Below are 25,703 nucleotides of genomic sequence, written 5' to 3'. Positions count from 1 at the left end.
TAAGTGACTTGCGAAGGGTCACACAGCCAGGAAGTGTTAAGTGTCTGAGGCCAAATTTGAATTCAGGTCCTTCTGACTTCAGGGTTAGTGCTCTATCCATTGTGTCACCTAGCTGCCCCAAAGATCTGTTTTTTTTTGGTTTTTTTTTTTTTTTAATCTCTCTTTTTTTAAAATTAATTTTTAAATTATAACATTTTTTGACAGTACATATGCATAGGTAATTTTTTTTTTTTTTTACAACATTATCCCTTGTACTCCTTTCTTTTCCGAATTTTTCCCCTCCTTCCTTCCCCCCCTCCCCTAGATGGCAGGCATTCCCATACATATTAAATATGTTATAGTATATCCTAGGTACAATATATATGTGCAGAACCGAATTTTGTTGTTGTTGTTGCTGCAAAGGAAGAATTGGATTCAGAATAAATAACCTGGGGAGAAAAACAAAAGATGCTAACAATTTACACTCATTTCCCAGTGTTCCTTCTCTGGATGTAGCTGATTCTGTCCATCATTGAAGATCTAAGTTTTTAAAGGAAAATTTAATCAAGTTCAAGAAAATGATTCCTGAAATTAAGATGATAATATGTCTTGTCTGTGATAACAGGGATGTGCTGATAAGTGTTTAATGACTAGCTCTCAAAAAAAAAAATTTATTCATGTCACACTTTTAAATTTAATTTGTATGTATACCAGGCATATTTGGGCACATCCAGTTCACCTAACATGAAAGCTTTCTTGCGATGCATTTGAAGCATGTCATTGAAGATGGAAGCTGCTACATCTCTTATTATTTATGTGGAAGTAACCTCCTTTGATTGGCTCTTTCATTTTTAAAACTGGAAAGATTAATCCAGTCTTTTTTTACCTCTGTTGAGTCACTCCTTTTCCTCTGTGTCCAGAGGATAAAAATTACATTTTACCCATAACCTAAACACCAAAAACTAAACCAGTGAGGGGGAAATTTTCCTTCCCCTCCTTTTATCTTAGCTCAAAGAAATGGCCTGGAGGTATTCATTTCTGTTTTGTGTTTTTTGTTATCAATTTCAGATGCTAGAATAGGACTAGGAATAAGACCCATGAGAACTTTGGGGCAGGATTACAAGTAGGATTGTGTAATCAGCTAAGCTATCATAGGAGCCAGGGACTCCAGTGTGAGTGGGGTTTTATATTTGGAATTGGGATTATTTTCTGTAGGAACCAAGAAAAATTGTGAAGCTAACCCCCTTCCCCTCTCTGGAGACTGGGGTGGAATGGGGAATGGGAATGGCTGTGTGGATATGTCTCCTAGATTTTAGGGGAGTAAATGTATGTAAGCATGTGATTATACTTTTCTAAAGTAAATATTCTTTTGCAAAAGTGAATCCAATTGTTAATGGCTAATGGAATTGGGGTGCAGAGAAAGGAAAGTTCTTTCAGTGGGAATATTTTCTTTTTATTATTATTATTTTTTAATTTTATAATTATAAATTTTTGACAGTATATATGTATGAGTAATTTTGTTATAACATTATTCCTTGTATTCATTTTTCCAAATTTACCCCTCCTTTCCTCTACTCCCTCCCCTAGATGACAGGCAGTCCCATACTGTGTTACATGTGTTACAATATAACCTAGATACAATATATGTGTGTAAATCCAATTTTCTTGTTGCACTTTAAGAATTGGATTCCGAAGGTATAAGTAACCTGGGTAGATAGACAGTAGTGCTAACAATTTACATTCATTTCCCAGTGTTCCTTCTCTGGGTGTAGTTGTTTCTGTCCATCATTGATCAACTGGAAGTGGGTTGGATCTTCTTTATGTTGAAGATATCCACTTCCATCAAATACATCTTCATACAGCATTGTTGTTGAAGTGTACATCTTCTGGTTCTGTTCTGTCGATAGGAAAAAAACATTTGGGAATCTATCTTCTAAGAGAAAGTCAGGAACTCTAGGAGCAAAACTACAAAACACTTTCCACATAAATAATGTCAGACCCAAACAATTGGAAAAATATCAAGTGCTCTTGAATAGGTCAAACGAATATAATAGATGACAATGCTACTTAAACGAATCTATTTTTTTAGTGCTATACCAATCAAACTCTCAAGAAACTATTTTAGTGACCTAGAAAAAATAACAACAAAATTCATCTTGAAGAACAAAAGGTCAAGGGAATCAATAAAGAAAATGAAGGTGGCCCAGCTGTAGCAGATCTAAAACTATATTATAAAGCAGTGGCCATCAAAACCATTTGGTATTGGCTAAGAAATAGCCTGGTCAATCAGTGGAATAGGTTAGGTTCACAGGACAAAATAGTCAATAACTATAACAATCTAGTGTTTGATAAACCCAAAGACTCCAGCTTTTGAGATAAGAACTCACTATTTGACAAAAACTTGAGAAAATTGGAAACTAGTATAGCAGAAACTAGGTATTGACCCACACCTAATACCATATACCAAGATAAGGTCAAAATGGGTTCATGATGGAGACATAAATAATGATATTATAAACAAATTAGAAGAGCATAGTATAGTTTACCTCTCAGATCTGTGGTGAAGGAAGGAATTTATAACCAAAGAAGAACTAGAGATCATTATTGATCACAAAATAGATAATTTTGATTATATTAGGTTAAAAAGTTTTTGTACAAACAAAACTAATTGCAGATAAGATTAGAAGGGAAGCAATAAACTGGGAAAACATTTTTACATTCAAAGGTTCTGATAAAAGCCTCATTTCTAAAACATATTGAGAAATGGCTCATTTATAAGAAATCTCTAATTGATTAGTGGTTAAAGGATATGAACAAACAATTTTCTGATGAAGAAATTGAAACTATTTGTAGTCATATGAAAAGATGCTCTAAATCACTATTGATCAGAGAAATGCACCACACAACTCTCAGATTGGCTAGGATGACAGGAAAAGATAATAATGAATGTTGGAGGAGATGTGGGAAAACTGGGATACCCATATGTTGTTGGTGGAACAATCCAATCATTCTGTAGATCAGTTTGGAACTATGCTCCAAAAGTTATCAAACTGAGCATAACCTTTGACCCAGCAGTGTTTCTATTGGGCTTATATCCCAAAGAGATCTTAAAGGAGGGAAAGAGACCCACATGTGCAAAAATGTTTGTGGCAGCCCTCTTTGTAGTGGCAAGAAACTGGAAACTGAATGGATGCCCATCAATTGAAGAATGGCTGAATAAATTATGGTATATGAATGTTATGGAATATTATTGTTCTATAAAAATGACCAACAGGATGATTTCAGAGAGGCCTGTGGAAACTTACATGAACTGATGTTAAATGAAATGAGCAGAGTCAGGAGATTATTATATACAGCAACAACAAGACTATATGATGATCAATTCTGATGGATGTGGCTCTCTTCAACAGTAGATGATTCAAACCAGTTTCAATTGTTCAATGATGAAGAGAGGCATCTACACCCAGAGAGAGGACTGTGGGAACTGAGTGGGGACCACAACATAGTATTTTCATTCTTTCCTGTTGTTGTTTGCTTGCATTTTGTTTTCTTTCTCAGGTTTGTTTGTTTTTTTTCTTCTTGATCCGATTTTTCTTGTACAGCAAGATAAATATATAAATATGTGTGTGTGTATATATGTGTGTGTGTGTGTGTGTGTATATTGGATTTGACATATATTTTAATATATTTAACATGTATTGGACTACATACCATCTAGGAGAGGGGGTGGGGGAAGGAGGGGAATATTTGGAACAGATGGTTTTGCAAGAGTCAATGTTGAAAAATTTCCCATGCATATGTTTTGTAAATAAAAAGCTTTAATATGAAAATTTTTTTTAAAGTTTGGCAAGTCTGGGGATTATAGAGCTAACCTTAAAAGTGGTTTAAGGGCCTAATATTAGACGTTAGCTATTTGGGATACAGCAAGTTGACTAACAAAGGAATTAGCTATAACAAGGAGAAAGATGCCAAGAGGTAGAAGTATGCCATGGCTGGCTTGCCCTAAAAGGAATTAGCAATCATAAATGATAGGGACTTACTCTCTCCCCTTGTCTAGAAGAAGACCAACCAACTATTATCAGGCATAACCAAGTTCCAGACTATCTTGTTTGTATAGAATAATTGTGAGGATGGAACTCTTTATCAATTTCAATTGCCTATCCCTCATCTTTAAACAATCTTTGAGATATTGATTAGCATCTTTTTTCCCTGATGAATATTGATTTATTTTTTAATATTAAAAAGGAGATGACAGTGATATATCACAGAGGTCAATTAATTCAATTAATAGGAGTAAATGGAACTTTAAAAATGATAAGTAGTATTCATCCAAAACCATCAGCAAGTATCATTTATAATAGAGAAAAGCTAGGAGCCTTAGCAATAGATTCAGGAGTGAAACAAGCATGCCCAGTGGACTTCTTGCTTTGTAAGTCTCATCTGGAATAGAAATAGCACCAAGTTCTTTGTCAATAGTAGGAGCCTTTGAAATCTCTTTTTGTTAGGTTCTTACTAAGTGCTAAATCGGTACTTAACAATTCTCTAGTTCACACCTTTGGTTCTCGCCTTTAAGGGGAGTTTACCCCTTTGAACTTCTGAAGATGAATTTACATATGAAAAGGAGTTTACACAACCTTTAAAAGGAGCAAGTTCATTGGTTGAAGTAATTTTCCCACAAGTCCTTGAGTTCTCACACGCCCATTCTCTGGGAGGATAAAAGAAGACAACATTGAGCAAGGAGTGAGTCTACTCTAGGGCAGAGTTGGGACACCTCTCTGGAGGAAGAATATTCTAGTCTGGGATTGAGTTGAGACATCAGATCTCCCAGAGAGCATTCCGCAGTTTCTGGAGACAGCAGAACATTACATCTTTCTAGTTAGGAATTTGGCTATAGACATGATTTCAATGGCTTCTGCATTGGTTGATGAGAGTCTGTTGAGATGTTTAGTTCTTAATCAGCATATCTTTAGACAGATCGGGAACCTGATTTGCCATCTAACTCCTCTTTGATCCTTCTCTCTGAGTTCTGTGGAACTTTCTCTCTTCCCCTGAAAAAATCCCAAAGTTAATATTTTCCCTATAAAAGATCTGCTCATGATGAAGATCTTTGCTAAATTCTTTTCAGGATTAAGACCATTCTGAAATTCTCTTTTTCCCCCCTCATAAAGCCTTCCTTTTAATGGTCTTTCTCCTTACTATAACTAATTTGATTAGTTTGCTAAACTCCTCTCAATCTGGATCTAATCTGCCAGTCAGTTTGCTAAACTCCTCTCAATCTGGATCTAATCTGCCAGGATGAGGGTAGGCATCAAATGTTGGGAGATCAAATGATCTCTTATGTGAAGAGATCATAAGAGTACAGCCCCTTCATTTTAGAGAAAAATACACTGTAGCCTAAAGAAACTGACTTACTAAGGCTAACAACAAATGACAGTTAGTATTACAACTCTAGATCTCTTCTTGAAAAGAGAATTTTTTTAAGAGCTAAAAATTCTGTTGAGAGTTAACACAATTGGTTCTATTTTGTCCTGCGTTTCCTTTAAAAAAATAATAATAATAATAATTAATTAAATGTAGTTTCTACTACTCCCAGCTCCTTACTGAATGAATGAATACACACTTCCTTCCTTCATTTTTTACTGGAAGCCTTCCCTATCCCTTCTTAAATATAGTGCCTTTTCTATTTATTCGGTACTTAGGTACCTTTGTTTGTAGTCTTCCTCTTTAAAGGGAAAGCTACCTACCTTTGCTTCTTTGTATCCCCCAGCACTTAAAATAGTGCCTGATGCATTGTAGGCTTAAGATTTGTTGATTGATACCCAAAACAATCACTATATTCTATACCTTTTTACCTCCAATTCTTTATGACTTCAGAAGAGGACTTTGATAAACCTAGGAAATTGTCCTCTCCTTATCTTGTGTGACTGAATTTGTAGTAGACATTCAGCATGTTTTTTGATTAGTTGACTGATAAAGAAGGTCGCTACTCTCCTTTGAAACAAATTGAGTATGCTCTTTTGTTATAAGTGCCTTTTCTCTTGAAGAGAATTTTCTTTCAGCTCTGACCCAACCGTTTTGCAAGGAACACAACTATTTTGTTATTCTCTCTGGCCTTCCGAAAAGTCTAAGAGAATTAATCTCTGGATTATTAATAGTTTTTCTCTCAAAACATAGTGATATTTTACAACTTCTTGGTTCTATTAAAAAGACCAAAGTTCCTCGACAGTGAATTTTAGGCTGAGAAGTACTTCAAATCCAAGCCTGCCTTCTACCTCACTTTCACCTATAGCAGGAAGTTGGGCCGGATTATTTGAGCTTTTAAGAAAAAAAGGCCTAAAGTTCACAGCCATAAGAGCACACCTTAGGCTGTGCACCTACCTGGAGCTGGTGCTGTGTGTCCTAAACAGTACTGGAATTAGGGACTCTCCTCCTCGTCCCACCTAAATGCCTAGGGGGGAGGGGGGAAGAGGAGGAAGAGAGGGAGGGCCAGGATATCCTATATACCTTATATATAATGAAGTTCGTTTGCCACTTCTTAATCTTACTAAACATACTTCCCAAACTAGCTTTTTGTAACCATAAGATCATAATCTAGAGCCAGAATAGTTCTCAGAAGCTTATCTGGACCAATTCATTTTACAGATGATTAAACTTAGGTAAAATAATAATCATAATAGCTAAAAATAATGTAGTGCTTTAAATTTTGCAAACACACACACACACACACACACACACACACACACACACACACACACACACACAAAACAACCACCTTAAAAACTAAGGGAGAGCCCACCTATTGGGAAATGTCGAAAACAATTATGATCTGTGAATGTAATGAAAATAAGAAATGACAAAATGAACAATGTGTGGAAATAGACCATTATGAACTAGTGTAGAATTAAATAAGCAGAACTAGAACAATTTGTTCGACAAAATTATAAAGAAAAAATTTTTTGATTTTGTAACTAATCAACGCAAAAATTAGGATTCCAAAAGACCAGAGATGAAACATATGGCTTGATTTGGGCCTAAAATGCAAATGAAATGTATATTATTATTCTTTTTTTTTTTTAAATAGGTATAATTCTTTTCTTTTATTTTTTTTCCTTTATTTTTCCAAATTTTCCCCTCCCTCCTTCTACTCCCTCCCCTAGATGATAGGCAATCCCATACATTTTACATGTGTTATAGTATAACCTAAATACAATATATGTGTGTAAATCTAATTTTCTTTTGCACGTTAAGTATTAGATTCCGAAGGTATAAGTAACCTGGGTAGATAGACAGCAGTGCTAACAATTTACATTCACTTCCCAGTGTTCCTTCTCTAGGTGTAGTTGTTTCTGTCCATCATTGATCAACTGGAAATGAGTTGGATCTTCTTTATGTTGAAGATATCCACTTCCATCAGAATACATCTTCATACAACATTGAAGTGTACAGCGATCTTCTGGTTCTATTCATTTCACTCAGCATCAGTTGATGTCTCTCCAAGCCTCTCTGTATTCCTCCTGCTGGTCATTTCTTACAGAGAAATAATATTCCATAACCTTCATATACCATAATTTACCCAACCATTCTCCAATTGATGGACATCCATTCATCTTCCAGTTTCTAGCCACTATGAAAAGAGCTGCCACAAACATTTTGGCACATACAGATCCCTTTCCCCTCCTCAGTATTTCTTTGGGATATAAGCCCAATAGCAGCAATGCTGGATCAAAGGGTATGCACAGTTTGATAACTTTTTGGGCATAGTTCCAAATTGCTCTCCAGATTGGCTGGATTCTTTCACAGCTCTACCAACAATGTATTAATGTCCCAGTTTTCCCACATCCCCTCCAACATTCATCATTATTTGTTCCTGTCATCTTAGCCAATCTGACAGGTATGTAGTGGTATCTCAGAGTTGTCTTAATTTGCATTTCTCTGATCAGTGGTGATTTGGAACACTTTCATATGAGTGGATATAATTTCAATTTCATCATCTGAGAATTGTCTGTTCATATCTTTTGACCATTTATCAATTGGAGAATGGTTTGATTTCTTATAAATTAGGGTCAGTTCTCTATATATTTTGGAAATGAGACCTTTATCAGAACCTTTAACTGTAAAAATATTTTCCCAATTTGTTACTTCCCTTCTAATCTTGTTTGCATTAGTATTGTTTGTACAGAAACTTTTTAGTTTGATGTAATCAAAATCTTCTATTTTGTGATCAATAATGATCTCTGGTTCTCCTTTGGTCATAAATTCCTTCCTCTTCCACAGGTCTGAGAGGTAGACTATCCTCTGTTCCTCTAATCTATTTATGATCTCATTCTTTATGCTTAAATCATGGACCCATTTTGATTTTATCTTGGTATGTGGTGTTAAGTGTGGATCTATATCTAATTTCTGCCATTATATTTTTATTCTTAACGTGCAATTTAGTTTTGCATGTCTGTATTCTTGTGAAGTTTTCTTTCTTTTGACTCGGGGTAAAATGGGAAGGAAAGAATGAAAGCTTATTAAATTGGGGGAGATAAATATATCATACAACTTGAAACATTTTACATACACAGTAAATTACTTGATCTTCGAACTAGGGCTGGAAAGGGCTGTCATTTTAGAGATGAGGAAAATTAGATCTAGAGAAATTTCGCTGAAGGTTGTGTCGAGTGGAATTTGAACCCAGGTTCTCTTTCCCCTAAGATTATACCTCGAATCATGATTTTCTTTCCCAGAATTTCATAAATATGTTTATCAGATGAGAAATTACGCCCGCCTGCCCCATCCCGTTTTGCTACAAACATTCTCATTGGTCACGACACTCCACCGATCCTGAGAGCTAGCAACCTCAAAGAGTACTTAGCTGTAGGGCTTCGAGAAGTGGACAAAGCTGTGCGATCCCCCAGAATTTCTCTCAGCCCCGCCCCAAGGGAAGGAGGCGGAGCGGGGCGGGGAGAAGCGCCACGCATCTAGTCCTACGTAATTAGTCACGTGCCCCTTCTCAATCCTTACCCAGAATCTATCCTCCCCCTTCTTTCCGGAAGTCACCAAAGTCTGGCCGGGTTCCTCCCACTCCGGTCGACGTCAAACTCGGTATCTACCACAGCCCAACTCCCACCTCTTGCCTCAGGGGAGGGACTCTTTTTCACTATGCCTCTACTAGGCGTCTTCTGCTCCCAGTGGGTGAGAAAGAGGGCGAGTGATTAAATTATCTTAAAGTTTGCAGGTGGTCAGAGAGGCTTAATTAGTGGAAAGAAAGGCTGTATTCGGAGTCCAAGCCCTTCTCTTTCTCCTCTCCCCCCCTCCTCACGGAATTGCTCTGGTTAGTTCCGCCGGGACTCACGGCGGCCCCGCCCCCTCTCCCTTGTCATTGATGTTGTTGTTCTTGTCAGTGCCGCAGCAGCGACAGCAGCCAGGAGCCCGAGCCAGAGCCGCCTGGGCAGCGCGGCGGCGGCGGGGGAGGGAGAAGGAGGATCCAGGTGCCGGCGGTCGGCGGCGGGTCTGGATGGCTCTGTGTGGGCAAGCGGCGGGCGCTTCGTCGCTGCCCAGCGAGCTCATCGTGCACATCTTCTCCTTCCTGCCGGCGCCCGACAGGCTGCGGGCCTCGGCCTCCTGCTCTCACTGGCGCGAGTGCCTCTTCTACCCGGCGCTCTGGCCCCAGCTCCGCCTCAGCCTTCGCGTCTCGCCGGCCGAGCGTCCCCGACTCGATTTCCTTATGCGCAAGTGCGGCTGGTTCGTCCGGGAGTTGCGTGTCGAGTTCGCCGCGGAGAATTACCTGAGCAGCGGCGGCGGTGGTGGTGGTGGAGGCGGCGGCGGCGGCGGCGGCACGGAGAGCGACCCGGGGACTGGAGGCGGCGAGGAGGAGGCCGAAGCTCTGCAGGTCTCCACTGGCTGGCTAGATGTGCTGCGCACTTACCTGGAGCTGGTGCTATGCGTCCTAAGCTGTATCCGGAACAACAGGTAAGGGACTCTCCTCCGCGTCTCACCTCCCTGCCCGGGGGAAGGGGAGGGGGAGGGGGAGAGCCAGCAAGTCCCGGTGCCCACAGCTCATTTCCCAGCCCTAGCACCTTGAACTCCGGAGGTGCTCGTCGCCCTCACATCTACCCTCAGGCGGCCTGTTTCTGAGCTGCCCGCTTCGGAGCCAGAAGTCTGGTTTGGGCTGCATTCCAAAGCCGTGAACCTTTCTTCGAGGTTGAGAAGGGGCGCTTCGAACTCAGGCACACTCCAAACATTTATAAGCAGAGGGGAAGTCATCCTACTGATGCTTAACTCCAAATCTTTTTTCCTCCGGAGGACAGCGCTAACCTCAGCTTTTAACTTTAAAGTAGGACTTAAGATTATTTTATTTTTGACCGACTAGGTAGGGATGGACAGAACTAAAGGTGATGGTGTTCCTTATTTTGCAAATGGGTAAATGAGGCACAGAAGATGTGAGGGAAAGGCACACAGCCAGGAGTCTTGGGAGAAGCAAGGGAGGGATATTACTGGAGTCTCCAGACTTTCAGCTCCTGCACTGCGCAATTGCTGGCGGGGGTGGGGAGTGGGGAAGTGATAAGTATATATCAGAGAAGTGCTACAGGTGTCTCCTGACCGAAAATGAGGAGTCAAATTGGATAGAGTGTTGGATTTGGCCTTTGGCAGACTTTGATTCCAAATACAGTTTTGGACACCTACTTAACTATGTGACCATATAATAGATTGTTTAATCTCTCTTTCAGTTTCCTAATGTGTAAAAAAAAAAGGGGGGGGGGAGGAATAATGGTAGATCCTACTTCATTGGGTTGTTCTAAGAATCAGTAAGATAATTTTATATAAAGGTACCTTTGGCAGATCATTTTATGACCATTTGTACTAAATTTGAGAAAGGGTATTTTTGAGGGAAAAGTTATGGATGGAAAGGCATTAAAAGAATTATGTACCTACCAATTTTATCTTAACTGGTCTAAATTTGTTTCATCTAGAAGTTGTATCCTGGGCACATTGGTGCCATATGTTAGTATAAGAATGAATTTGATAACTTATGATTTTTGCATCAGCTTTGGCCAAATTCTGCGTTGGGACACACCTTCTCCCCTCCTTCTGACATCTTTAGAATACCTTCCATACATAAGTTGCCCAGTCTAAAGTTAGGAAATAGGATATCTTAGGGAGACATGGGAACACTAGGGATTGGAGAAAGTCCGTGATTCATATTAAGACATTCGTATTTTTTTTAACCTAAGGATCTACAAAAAAGGGGTCTAATAAAAGGGGTCTAATTTAAATTCAGGTTATGCATGACCCTAGCCATACACTCCAAGTATGTTCATGCCAGAAGTAAACAACTTGAAGCACAGTTATAAATTATAAAGATGCACAATTATGCAGATTTACTTTAAACAAAATTATTTTTCATTCAATCTCCTCCCCCTTTAAAAAAAAACAACAATTTTTCAAGGCCATATAAAAATGTATGGCTAATTTTGTATTTTGAGTTTATATACTTTATCAGAACTAAATGGCATTCATCATTGTTAGTTTTTTGAACTAGATAGTTCATCATCTTTGGTCTTTTGAACTATTGATTGATTAATCTTTCAAGAGTTGTCTTTACAATGTTATTATTGTATAAATTGTTCTTCTGATACTGCTCATTTGACTTTGTAACAATGCATACAAAGCTCAGTCCTTTTCCTTATTTCTTAAGGTTCAGTAGTATTCCAGTACATTCATATACCATAATTTGTTCATCCATTCCTTAATTGATGGCAAGCACATCCCCACCTCCATTTTTCCCCAGTTATTTGAAGTTATAATAAGAGCTGCTAAAAATATTTTTGCACATATGGATTGTTTTCCTCTTTCTTTGATCTCTTTGGGGTATTGACCTAGAAGTGATATCCTTTTTTCTAAGAACATCAATTATGTTCTTAATTATCAGTATATATTCTGTGTTGGGAGCATAGTTACAAATTATTTTCCAGAATGGCTGGAAGTTTTCATAGTTTTACAAACAGTGTATTTAATATACCTATTTTTTAGAAGTTCCTCACCCTCTAACATTTATCTATTTCTTTCTTTCTTTTCTTTTTTTTTTTTTTAAATCAACTTTGTCAATCAGAAGAATGTGAAGTGGAGACTCAATTACTTTGCTTTTTGGTTCTCTCATTATTAGTGATTTGGAACATTTTCTTTTCACATAGCAATTGGTAGCTTGGATTTCTTCCTTTGAAAACTTCCTGTTTATATTTTTTGGCCATTTATTAATTGGAGAATGACTCTTATTCTCACAAATTTGGACCAGTTCCATCTATATCTTAAAAGTGACCATTTCCATTCTAATCTTAATTGCATCCAACCTACAACACCTTTTTTTTTTTTTTCCCCTGAGGCAATTGGGGTTAAGTGACTTGCCCAAGGTCACACAGCTAGGAAGTGCTAAATGTTTGAGATTACATTTGAACTCAGGTCATCCTGACTTCGTGGCTGGTGTTCTAACTAGTGTGCCCTCTAGCTGCAACCTACAACAACTTTAAAAAAAAACCACTTTTTTTTTTTCTCAATTGATGAAAATCCTCTTTTTCCCTCCCCAAATGAAAAAGAGAACCAAAATAATATACTTTTAATCCCATCTCTTCCCTCTTTTTTCTTTAATTTGGTGAAATAGGCCACACATATCCCACTATCAAGCATCATTTTTCACATACAGCTGTACCCCATTAGTTCTGCAGAGGTTTCATATCACCTATTCACTTTTGTTAGAGAGCTGATCCCATCTGCTGCTTTTTAACTTTCTTCTAGCTTATTTTTAAATATATGTATATAGCAAAATGTAATGTATATTAGGCATCATTTTCTACTAATAGTATTGAAAGATTTTTAATATTGAATATTTTAAATATTGAAATATTTACTTCAGATCACTGACCCAATGTAAAAAAAATTAGCAAAATAGATCAGATTATAAACTTTGAGTTTTCAAGGATTTCAGCTGAATCTCCCTATATAATTACAAACTGTTACTTTGTTTTATGGCATTTATTTTCGTCTCTTAGAAGCAATGTTAAAACTTCAAGCACACCTTTTCCCAATGGATTATTTATTTTTCTGGCTTTCCGATAGTGCTTGACTTACCCCATTTATATTTAATTAAATAAATGTCTTATTGAATTGAATATGTTTTGGGCCTTACTGGGTCACCAACAAATTTGTTTCCTAAGTTGCCAGATTCCTTTCCCATGGTATGGAAAGGACAAATAGAAGTTAGGGGATTCCTTTCTGACTGAATAGCAAAGATTGAAATATAATACAGTTTCAGCTATATTATGGATTTGGGAAACTACTAGTTAGAAAGCAATTGAATTATAGTTAAAAGATGATTAAACTTAGATTCAGAAAATTTGCAATTAAATCTCTAAATGCTTTTCATAAACTCTATGTATTACTTGCAGTATAATTTATTTGTGTCATTTATGTCATTTATAGAGAAAATAACAAAATGTTGCTCAATAGTATTTTCTACACAGAGTAGACTTCCATGTTATCAGATTGTTGACTTTATTAAAACCATATATTGTGTTTATAAGAACATTTTATTTTGTGTTCTCCCTTAATAAAAGTTAAGATTAAGAATTATTTATTAAATGGGACAAAGCAAAGCAGGTGAAGGAGAGAAGCTTTCACTTCATATTTTCTCTGCAATATGGTTAAATCCAAAAACCCCGAAAGGATTATTTTTAAAGATTTCATAATAAATTTTCATAATTTCATAAATGGGAATATGCCTTCATAATAATGGGAACTATACCTTCATTTGGGATTTCTGTTTGAAATTGTAGGTCATGACTTGGAAGTATTTGCTGTCTTCATATGTTTATTTTACTGATCAATTTTTCTTAACTATTGTGTACTCAGAAACAAGTGTTTTGTCTTTTTAGTACTTAAAGAAATCTGTTTAAGGATTAAATGTTTTGGAGAAATGAGGACTGTGGCTTATCCACCCAAAAAGGAAGATTTTACCTAGGAAGGAAAAATGTTAATAACTCCCAACAGTGGGGACTCCATGGATATAATCAATTAAAATTGATAAACCCATTTTTTTTTCCCTGTAAGGTAGCATAAGAAGATCATTTGAAAGGGGGAAGAGGGATCTCCTGAAATCTACCAAAGAAAAAGACCCCTCCGAAAGTCTGTTACAAAGGAGTGGTTGGTACTTGTCTGCTATGTAGATGAGAAAGTGTCTTTTAGCCCTGTTTAAAATTTATGATAGCTGGAGTGGTTCAAGAATAATAGGCAAATACATAGAAATATTAAACTTCATATATGAATGATTTTACATATGCCTATATATAATTATGTCCAAAGGTAGCTACTTTTGGGGGGAAGAGGAAAGGAAAAGGAAACCGTTATACAATAACTTTGTTATATAATTTAAAAGAAATAGCAAGTTGTACATAAGATTTGCAGTTTCATGTGTAATCAAATCTCTCTCCCCCATTTTACTGTGTTATGGAAATGCTTGTTCTATTTGGAGGTTGGAGTAGGAGGAGAGGCAATCAGGGTTAAATGACTTTCCCAGGGTTAATGACTTTCCCAATATTAGGTAATATAGTCTGTGCAGTAATGACTTTACTAGTAGGATTATAAGAAATGCCAATGGAATGGGCAAAGTCAAATTCAATGCAAAAACACCTAAAGGCAAAATATTTGTAAGCCAATCCATAAACTGTCTTAAATGCATGTGAAATTTATATAATGGAAAAATGGTTGATTGCATGTCTAGCTGCTTCTCCAGATTGGAATGAAGCCATAATGTCCATTGGTCTTAAAACATTAAATTTCAAACCATAAGGGTTTTGTCCTATAGGGAGTATAGGAGAGTGAAAGATAAGCTGTGTAGCCTTCTGCTATGCTCTTAGCTTCCTCTTTAGTATCAAATGTTTGTACCATGTTTTTTTCCTTAATTTCAAAATGAAACAAATATGGCTATAGGGGAAGTAAAGAATAATATTGTGAATACAATATAAGGATTGGAATTTGCCTAAAGATCATCAGTTGAATTTAAGTTGTTGAGAGGCTTTAGTTAAAACTAAAATTAAATAATTTCGCTATGCATAATGTATAAGATAGTTGAGTGTAATTCCATTAAATCCAATACAAAAATAGAAGGTAAAGAAACTTTAACTCTTCGCACATTTTATTAGATTTTCATCCATGTAACTGTTCAAGTGAGATTTTAATATAATTTTAAATTTGTCTATAAATATATGTGTGTGTGTATATACATGTGTGTATATGTGTACATATGTGTATTTATACATATATACACACAAATATATTTAAATCTCATATAATTATTTTTGCTTACACCTAACCTCTAGATCCAGGGAGTTGGTTCTTTTTCTTAGATAAAGAAACCAAAAAAAAAAAAAAGATGGGGGAAAAACTTTTTGTTAAGGCCATTAAAGAACATTATTTTAAGCTAACAGTTTGTTTCTGAGTTCTGAATTTTTAAAAAATTCAGTTGACATTATTGCCAGTGAATTATTCATTGAAATTTATGAGATACCAAATAGCACACTTCATTCTGCAATCTACATTGACATTAATTTTCTAATAATTATTCAGTCATTTCAGTCATGTTTAATTCTTTGTGACTCCATTTGAGATTTTCTTGGCAGAAAGTTTGTCATTTTACAGATGAGGAAACTGAGGCAAATAGGATTAAATCACTTGCCCAGAGTCACACACTATAGATTATGTCTGAGACCAGATTCTAACTAGGGAAGATGAGTCTTCTAACTTCAGGACTAGCACTCTATCCAATGCCCCACCTAATTTCCCCTTTCCTAGAAGTAATTTGATTTAAATAATTTTATAAACACTCTTTCGGCTTTTATCCTTTCAGAGTAGAAAAGTAATAGGTCTTTCCCAACCCTTTTTAATTTTCTTGCCTTTTCTCTGTTACTACTTATTTCCTACTTATAGCTTGCTTTGTATAGAATTCCTTTTTTTCTCCCTTGATTAGATTGTAAACTCCTTGAGAGCAGGACTATTTTACTCTTTTAACCTCTTACCTATCTCTGGTACTGAGCTCAATGCCTAGCTCTCCTAGTAGGTTCTTAGGGCTTATTATTGCCTTTCATTAACTAACACCTAACATCGTATCCCAAAATAGGTTGGGTGATACTATAAGCAAATTAGGAGAACCTTTTAGGCCTGTGGAGAAGGAAGGAATTTATGGCCAAAGAACTAGAAAGCTTTATGAAATGCAAAATGGATAATTTTGATTATATTTTTAAAATTGTACAAATAATAAATGCAGCCAATATTAGAAGGGAAACAAAATTAGGGGAAAATTTTTACATCCACAGTCTCTGATAAAGACCTCATTTCTAAAATAGGGAATTAATTCAAATTTATAAGAATACAAGTCATTCTCCACTTGATACATGTTTAAAGGCATTAAACAGACAAATTTTCAAAGAAATTGAAGCCATTTCTAATCATGTGAAAAAATACTCTCACTATCAATTAGATGAATGCAAATTAAGACAACTCTAAGGTACTACTACACACCTCTCAGATTGGCTAAGATGACAGGAAAAGATAATGATAAATGTTGAAAGGGATGTGTGAAAACTGGGAGATTGATACATTTTTGGTGGAGTTGTGAACTGATCCAACCATTCTGGAGAGTAATATGGAACTATGCCCAAAGGCTAGCAAACTGTCCATGTGCTTTAATCCAGCAGTGTCTGCATTGGGTATGTATCCCAAAGAGATCATAAAAAAGGGAAAAGGATCCACATATGCAAAAATGTTTGTAACGGTCTTATTTTTGGTGCCAAGAAACTGGAAACTGAGTAGATATCCATTAGTTGGGAATAGTTGAATAAGTTATGGTATATGAATGTTATGGAACATTATTATTCTGTAAGAAACAATCAACAGAATGATGTCAGAAAACTCTGGAGAGACATATATGAACTGATGCTAAGTAAAGTGAATAAAACCAATAAAATATTTTATACAGCAACAAGATTATGAGATGATCCACTCTGATGGACTTGGGTCTTTTCTACAATGAGGTAATTCAGGACAATTCCAATAGACTTGTGATGGAGAGAACCATCTGCTTCCAAAAAGAAGATTGTGGGGACTGAATGTGGAACACAACATAGTATTTTCACCTTTTTGGTGGCTGTTTGCTTTCTTTTTTTCCTCATTTTTTTCCTTTTTGATCTGATATTTCTTATGCAGTGTGATAAATGTGGAAATATGTTTAGAAGAATTGTATCTGTTTAATTTATCTTGGATTACTTGCTGTCTAGATGAGGAAGTGGGGAGGAAGGGAGGGAGAAAAATTTGTATCACAAGATTTTGCAAGGGTGAATTTTGAAAACTATCTTTGCATGTATTTTGAAAATAAAAAAGCTATTATTAAAAAAAATTTTAAAGGTAATGCCTTTGATTTCACATGTATAATTGGTATCATTTCTCTGGTAGGGGAGGAAAGGGAAGAAAATTCATAACTTTTTCATTCATAATTTTTTTTCAAAGGAATGTTATAAATAAGGAAAAATTTTAAAGAAAAGTAATACTTCATATAACTTCTTGAGGTAAATTTAAAGTTTTTTGAAATATAAAATATTTCTGTTCCCTGTCTGTTTCAACTATCCACCAATAGGGACTTAAATCTGTCTTCAAGATTTCAGACTTTAACTTATTTTCTCTGACCTGCTATTGTTTTCTTTAACTTTCATCAAGATTCCTACTTTGTTATGCTATGATCATTTATCATTGCTTATCTTAGTGATACATATATGTCTCAGCAATCATTTGCTGAATTGTAAAGCTCTGTATGGTTTGGCACTATTATCTTAATCTTTTAAAAATCATTCCTAATAGCAAATTTAAAATTAAATATATTGAAACCATATCTTAAAATTACTTATTAGCACATAACTCCATTAAAACTGGAAGTGAAGTTATTAGAATTGAAATATCTCAACATTTCTTTCAGGACTTAAGAAGTCTCACTCAGCAAAGGCTTATCACCACATCCATTTTTCATATCTAGAGAAAAAAGTGGTTTTATCTTTACCAAGGCCAATAATACTTTCATCTTCATCTTTAATTCCATTCCTGGTCATCTCCTTTGTGACCATTATATATCACTTATCTATACTATCTAATTATGTGTGTGTATATATATATATATATATATATATATATATATATATATATACACACACACACACATATATATATATATTCCCCTTCCAAGTCCTTTTCTTGCTTTTCATGTGAAACTCCTTGAAAAAGTAGCCTATAAATTGCTCCTTATGCTTAACACCCATTCACTCTTTAACTCTTTGCAATATGGCTTTTGTTTCTCCCATTCAATTGAAACTATTCCTTTATTGCACATGTTTAACCCATATCAGATTGCTTGCTATTTTGGAGAAGAGGGAAGAAGGGAGAAAAAAAAAATTAGAACAGTCTTACAAAAATGAATATTAAAACTATCTTCATTTGTATTTGGAAAAATAAAATATGAGGGGGGGAGAAAAATTGTTCCTTTAATTACTACCACCACTACTAATAATTTTCTTAGTCCTCCTCTTTCTTGATCTCTGCAACATTTTATGCTCTTGACCACCTCCAGTATTCCTAATACTATACCCATCTCTTCCATAATATTCATTTGGTCGTCGTCTTCTCCCTCTCATGCTCTCTTTCATTAGTTCTTCATTCTTCCATTTTCTTCAGACATTCCTTAAGATCTTTTCCTTGGCATTCTTACCTCAGTATTCTCTTAGCAACCTCATTGATATCTAAAACTTCAACTGTTAAATTCTATGCTGCTGATTCCCAAATTTGTGTCTTCTGTCCTAAACATTCTCCTGAGCTTTAGAACCACATATCTTTTTTTTGTTTTTTGTTTTTTTGAGGCTGGGGTTAAGTGACTTGCCCAAGGTCACACAGCTAGGACGTGTTAAGTGTCTGAAACCAGATTTTGAACTCAGGTCCTGCTGACTTCAGGGCTGGTGCTCTATCCACTGCGCCACCTAGCTGCCCCAAGCCACATTTCTAACAATCCACTGAAACACCTGAATACTAGTAGAAATAGTGATACCTCACACTTAATATATTCAAATTAAATTTAAGTATCTGTGCTTTCTGTTAGTGGCATAAACACTCTTTCAATTACTTAAGCTGAAAATGTTTGTGTTACCTTTACTTCCTCTTTTAACTTATCTCTTGCCTACTATTTTCAGTCAATTACCAACTCATTTGTTAATTTCTCTTATTTCTCATATTTTCTTCTCTGTTTTCACTGCTTCCACCAAAGACAAAGATCTGCTTTTTGGGGAAGAGGCAAGTTAGAATATTTATTTACGGGGGGTGGGGGTGGGGGGGTGGAGCCAAGATGACAGAGAAGACAAATGTGCCATTCTAAACTTCCCTTCTACCCTCACTACTAATTACCAAATTCAGCCTCAGAAATAGTGCTTGACTAGTGAAATCCACGAATATTGGGAGCACAACAGTTTACCAGCAGAAGATAACTTGGAAGATTGCCAGAAAATGTTTGTCCTGATCATGCAGAAGCAGGCCAGCACAGGCAGAGAGGCAGAATCAGAGGCTAGCACACTGAGTGGACTGGGGCATGGGCGGTCTCCATGAGTGGAAAATTTGCTGGGAGGACTCTACCACAGGTTAGCTGCTCTGCTTCAGTTGCAAAGCAGTAGATTAGCAGAGAAGTTAAAGTGAAAGGTAGAGTGTACTTCAAAAAATGCCAGAATCTAACAGGATCTGGCTACACTCACACAGCATCGGAAGTGACTCGGCACAGACCATAGCACAGCTATGTAGCCCCATTCTGAAGCTCGGAGCTTTTGCCTGGGGCAGTCACACCGGGGGGTCTCTGCCTTGGGCAGCCACAAATCTGCACAGAAGGAGGGCTCTGCCCAGGACAATGGAACTTCTTCCCAAGGCAGAAACACTTCAGTGTGGGGCTCTTCCCAGGACAGCCACTGATCCACACAGCAGGGTTCTGCCCAAGGTACTTTCACTACTCAGCCTCTAGTCCCAGGACAGGTGCTGATCTGCACAGTGGGCCTCTTCCCAGGGCAGTAGTATTAATGAAGTGCCGTTGCTCTTCCCAGGGCAGTGACACTTCTGGTGCTGGGCTCTTCCAGGGCATTTTTTGCAGCTCAGCTGCTCTTAGCAGCCCATTTACAGGACAGTTACTGTCCATATATCTGTCCCTGTTCTGCAGAGGAAGCTGGTAACCTCCTTGCCGTGAAGGCAGACCCTAAGGGCTTTTTAAAAAAAAATGAGTAAAAAAGCCAAGCCATTGCTAACCATTGATAGCTTCTATGCAGAAAGAGAGCAAGTTTTCAACCCCAAGGAGACTAATAGCAGTCTCCAGACAAAACCCCAAAGGGGAATATAACCTGGTCCCCATCACACAAGGCTCTCCTAGAAGAAATTATAAAAGATCTTAAAAGAGAGCTAGAAGAAAAATGGGGAAAGTAAAGAGAAGCTCTGCAAGAGAGTACAGAAAAGGCATATAATTCACTTAAAAGAAAAAGAAAACAACTTTCTGAAATGTGAATTGGAAAAAGTAAAGAACTCCCAGGGAGTGCAGGGAAACAGAATCTGTGATTTGGAAAAGAAGTTCCAGGAAGGTAGGATTTCTGAATTGGAAAAAAGAAAATAACACAGTAAAAAAGAAAAAAAAGAAATTAGTGAAATGGAAAAAGTTTCATAGAGCAAAGCAACTCATTTAAAAACTCAATTGGACATATACAAAAAGAAGTAAAAAAAGCTAATGAAGAAAATAACTCATTAAAAATCAGAACTGAACAAATAGAAATTCATTGAGACATCAAGAATCAGTCAAGGAAACCAAAAAACTGAAAAAAATTGAAAAAATGTTAAATATCTGTTGTTAAAAACAACAGACCTAGAAAATAGATCTAGGAGAGATAATCTGAGGATTATTGGACTTCTTGAAAATTATGATGAAAAATCATCAAAGAGAACTGCTCAGAGGTAATAAAATCAGAAGGTAAAATAGGCATTGAAATTCATCGAACACCTTCCGAAAGAGACCCTAAAATAAAAATTCCAAGGAATATTCTGGCTAAATTTCAGAACTAAAACTAAGGAAAAAATATTACAAGCAGCCAGAAAAAAACAATTTAAATACTAAGGAGCCACAATAAGGATCACTCAGGAGCTAGCTGCTTCCACATTAAAGGATTGAAGAGCCTGGAATCTGATATTCCGAAAGGCAAAATAACTTGGAATGCAGCCAAGAATAAACTACCCAGCTAAATTGAGGATTTTCTTCCAGGGCAGATGATGGACATTTAATGAAACAAGTGAATTCCATTGTTTCTAATGAAAAAACCAGAGCTAAACAAAAAATTTGATCTTCAAGTCAAATTGACTCCAAGACAAATTTGACCTCAAGAGAAGCAGAAAAAGGTAAAAAAAGAACTCTTGAGAACTGTATTTCTGTTATGTACATTCATAAAGACTATGTGTTATTATTTGATTTTACTGATATAATATTTTTTAAAAAGGGACATAGAAATGGAAAGAGGATAGTATTAGAAAAAGGGGAAAGGGGAGATAAAAAGAGGGAAACTACATCTCACAAAGAGGCAAAGGAAACCTATCATATCTGAGGGAATTTAAGGAGAGGGAGGAACGTTGTATGATTCTTGCTCTCATCAGATTTGTCTCAAAGAGAAAATAATTGACATTTGGTTTGCAGAGAAACTTCTCTCATCTCATTAAAAAGTGGGAAAGGAAAAGGGAAAAGGAAAGGAGTAATAAGGAAAAGGTATAAGAAAGAGGAAAGGATTCAAAGGGGGTGGGAGGGATTCTTAAAGAAGGAGAGCTGTGTGAGGCAAGTGGTGCTCATAAGTTTAATACTGGGGAGGAAGGTAAGGGAGATAAGGAAAAGAAAAGCATAATCTGGGCATAATAAGATGGCAGGAAATACAGAATTAGTCATTTTAACCGTAAATGTGAATGGAATGAACTCTTCCATAAAGCAGAGGCAGATAGCAGACTGGATCAAAAGGCAGAACCCTGCAATATGTTGTTTACAGGAAACACATTTAAAGCAGATTGACACAAAGAGTAAAGATAAAAGGCTAAAGCAGAATCTATTATACTTCAGGTGAAATTAAAAAAAAAAAAAAAAAAAAACAGAGGTAGCCATCCTTATCTCAGATCAAGCAAAAGCAAAAACTGATCTAATTAAAAGAGATAAGGAAACTATATCTTGCTAAAGAGTAGCATAGACAATGAAGCAATATCAATACTAAACATAAATGCACCAAGTGGTATAGCATCTAACTTCCTAAAGGAGAAGTTGAGAATAAATAGACAGCAAAGCTATAAAACTATAATAGGAGATCTCAATCTTGCACTCTCAGAACTAGATAAATCAAACCACAAAACAAATAAGAAAGTTAAAGAGGTAAATAGAATATTATAAAAGTTAGGTATGATAATAGCTCTTTGGAGAAAACTGAATGAAGACAGAAAGGAATATACTTTCTTAGCAGTTCATGGAACCTATACAAAAATTGACCATATATTAGGACATAAAGACCTCAAAATTAAATGCAGAAAAGCAGAAATAGTAAATGCATTCTTTTCAGATCATGATTCAATAAAAACTACATTCAACTAAAAGCTAGGGGTAAATAGACCAAAAAGTAATTGGAAACTAAATAATCTTATCCTAAAGAATGAATGGGTGAAACAACAAATCATAGACACAATGAATAATTTCACCCAAGAGAATAACAACAGTGAGACAACATACCAAAATGCACACAAAGTGGTAATAAGGGGAAATTTTTTATCTCTAGAGGCTTACTTGAATAAAATAGAGAAAGAGAAGATCAATGAATTGGGTTTGCAACTTAAAAAGTTAGAAAAAGACCAAATTAAAACCCCCCAATCAATTACTAAATTTGAAATTCTAAAATTAAAAGGAGAAAATGATAAAATTGAAAGTTAAAAAACTATTGAATTAATAAATAAAACTAAGAGTTGGTTTATGAAAAAAAAATCAATAAAATAGATATTTTGGTAAGTCTGACTAGAAAAAGGAAAGAGGAAAATAAAATTGTTGGTGAATTTACATTTTTAAGACTAATGAAGAGAAAATTAGAGCAATAATTAGGAGTTTGCTCAACTTTATGGCAATAAATTTGATAACCTAAGTGAAATGAATTACTACCTTCAAAAAATATAGGCTTCCCAGACACACAGAGGAGGAAGTAAATTGCTTAAATAGTCCCATTTTAGAAAAAGAAATAGGACAAGCTGTTAATCAACTCCCTAAGAAAACAATCCCCAGGATCAGATGGATTTACATATGTGGATTCTATCAAACATTTAAAGAACAATTAACTCCAATGTTATATAAACTATTTGAAAAAATAGGAAATGACGAATTCCTATCAAATTCTTTTTATGACACAGACATGGTAGTGATACCTAAACCAAGTAGGTTGAAAACAGAAAGAAAATTATAGACCAATCTCCCTAATGAATATTGATGCTAAAATCTTAAATAAAATATTAGCAAAAAGATTACAGAAAATCATCCCTAGAATAATACACCATGACCAAGTAGGATTTATACCAGGAATGCAGGGCTGGTTCAATATTAGGAAAACTATTAGCATAACTGACTATATCAATAACCAAATTAACAAAAATCATATGATCATCTCAATAGATGCAGAAAAAGCATTTGATAAAATCCAGCATCCATTCCTATTAAAAACACTTGAGAGTATAGAAATAAATGGACTTTTCCTTAAAATAATCAATAGCATCTATTTAAAACTGCCAGTAAGCATCATATGTAATGGGGATAAACTGGAACCATTCCAAGTAAGATCAGGAGTGAAACAAAGTTGCCCCACTATCACTATTACTATTCAATATTGTATTAGAAATGCTAGCTTCAGCAATGAGTTGAGAAAGAGATTAAAGGAATTAGAGTAGGTAATGGGGAAACCAAATTATCACTCTTTGCAGATGATATGATGGTATACTTATAGAACTCCAGAGATTCTACTAAAAAGCTATTAGAAATAATCCACAACTTTAGCAAAGTTGCAGGATACAAGATAAACTCATAGAAGTCATCAGCATTGTTATATATCACTAACAAAATTTAACAGTTAGGGTTACAAAGAGAAATTCCATTTACAGTAACTGCCGTATAAAATATTTGGAAATCTATCTGCCAAAGGAAAGTCAGGAACTTTACTTTCCACACAAAGTCAGATCTAACCAATTGGAAAAATATTAAGTGCTCTTGGATAGGGCGAGCAAATATAATAAAGATGAAATACTACCTAAACTAATCTGTTTATTTAGTGCTATACAAATCACTCACAAAAAAACTGTTTTAAAGATCTAGAAAAAATAACAAAATTCATCTGGAAGAACAAAATATCAAGACTTTCAAGGGAACTAATGAAAAAAAAAAAATCAAATGAAGATGGCCTAGCTGTACCAGATCTAAAACTATTATAAAGCAGCGGTTACCAAAGCCATTGGGTATTGGCTAAGAAATAGACTAGTTGATCAGTGGAATAGGTTAGCTTCAAAGGACAAAATAATCAATAACTTTAATAATCTAGTGTTTGACAAACCCAGAGACCCCAGCTTTTGGGATAAGAGTTTACTGTTTGACAAAAACTGTTGGAAAAATTGGAAATTAGTATGGCAGAAACTAGGCATTGACCCACACTTAACACTGTACACCAAGATAAGGTCAAAATGCGTTCATGATCTAGGCATAAAGAATGAGGTTATAAATAAATTAGAAGAACAAAGGATAGTTTACCTCTCAGATCTGTGGATGAGGATGGGGTTTGTGACCAAAGAAGAACTAGAGATCATTATTTATCACAAAATACAAAATTTTAATTATATCAAAATGAAAAAGCTTTTGTACAAACAAAATTAATGCAGACAAGATTAGAAGGGAAACAATAAACTGAGAAAACATTTTTATGGTCAAAGGTTCTGCAAAGCCTCATTTCCAAAATATATAGAGAATTGACTCTAATTTATAAGAAATCAAATCACTCTCCAGTTGATAAATGGTTAAAGGATATGAACAGACAATTTATTTTTATTAATTAATTAATTATTATTATTATTATTTTTTACAAGATACATGCATGGGTAATTTTACAGCATTGACAATTGCCAAGCCTTTTGTTCCAATTTTTACCCTCCTTCCTCCCACCCCCTCCCTCAGATGGCAGGTTGACCAATACATGTTACATATGTTAAAGTATAAATTAAATACAATATATGTATGCATGGACAAACAGTTGTTTTGCTGTACAAAAAGAATTGGACTTTGAAATAGTGTATAATTAACCTGAAGAAATCAAAAATGCAGTTAGACAAAAATAGGGGGATTGGGAATTCTATGTAGTGGTCCATAGTCATCTCCCAGAGTTCTTTTGCTGGGTGTAACTGGTTCAGTTCATTACTGCTCCATTGGAACTTGCTGGAACTCTGTCTTCCCAGAAATCAGCTGGAGTCAGGATCACTAAACGTCTTTATTCTTGATCTTTTACGTCTAAGGTCTGGGGGTTAGACCTAGCAACCTCACAAACACCTTCCTCCCTCAAACGCTAGGAGAGACTGAGTCAGCTTCTGTGTCTCAATTCCTC

General features: G+C 35.8%; 1 protein-coding gene across 2 annotated transcripts in view; it reads left to right on the top strand.

The window, feature by feature from the left end:
- The first annotated feature begins 9,028 nt into the window (after nt 1-9,028).
- FBXO33 (F-box protein 33) overlaps nt 9,029-25,703 on the top strand; it is a 43,120-nt gene continuing 26,445 nt past the window's right edge. The window contains exon 1 of one of the 2 annotated variants that reach the window (XM_074290732.1): nt 9,029-9,933. In XM_074290732.1, coding sequence (XP_074146833.1) covers nt 9,347-9,933 — 587 coding nt within the window. In that variant the 5' untranslated portion in view covers nt 9,029-9,346. The remainder of the gene's footprint in view (nt 9,934-25,703) is intronic. The other variant, XM_074290731.1, reaches the window with a different exon arrangement.

The sequence above is a fragment of the Sminthopsis crassicaudata genome, chromosome 2 (assembly GCF_048593235.1).
Source record: "Sminthopsis crassicaudata isolate SCR6 chromosome 2, ASM4859323v1, whole genome shotgun sequence".
Lineage (NCBI taxonomy): Eukaryota > Metazoa > Chordata > Mammalia > Dasyuromorphia > Dasyuridae > Sminthopsis > Sminthopsis crassicaudata.
Note: the sequence above shows the minus strand (reverse complement) of the source record. Positions and strands in the feature narration are given on the sequence as shown.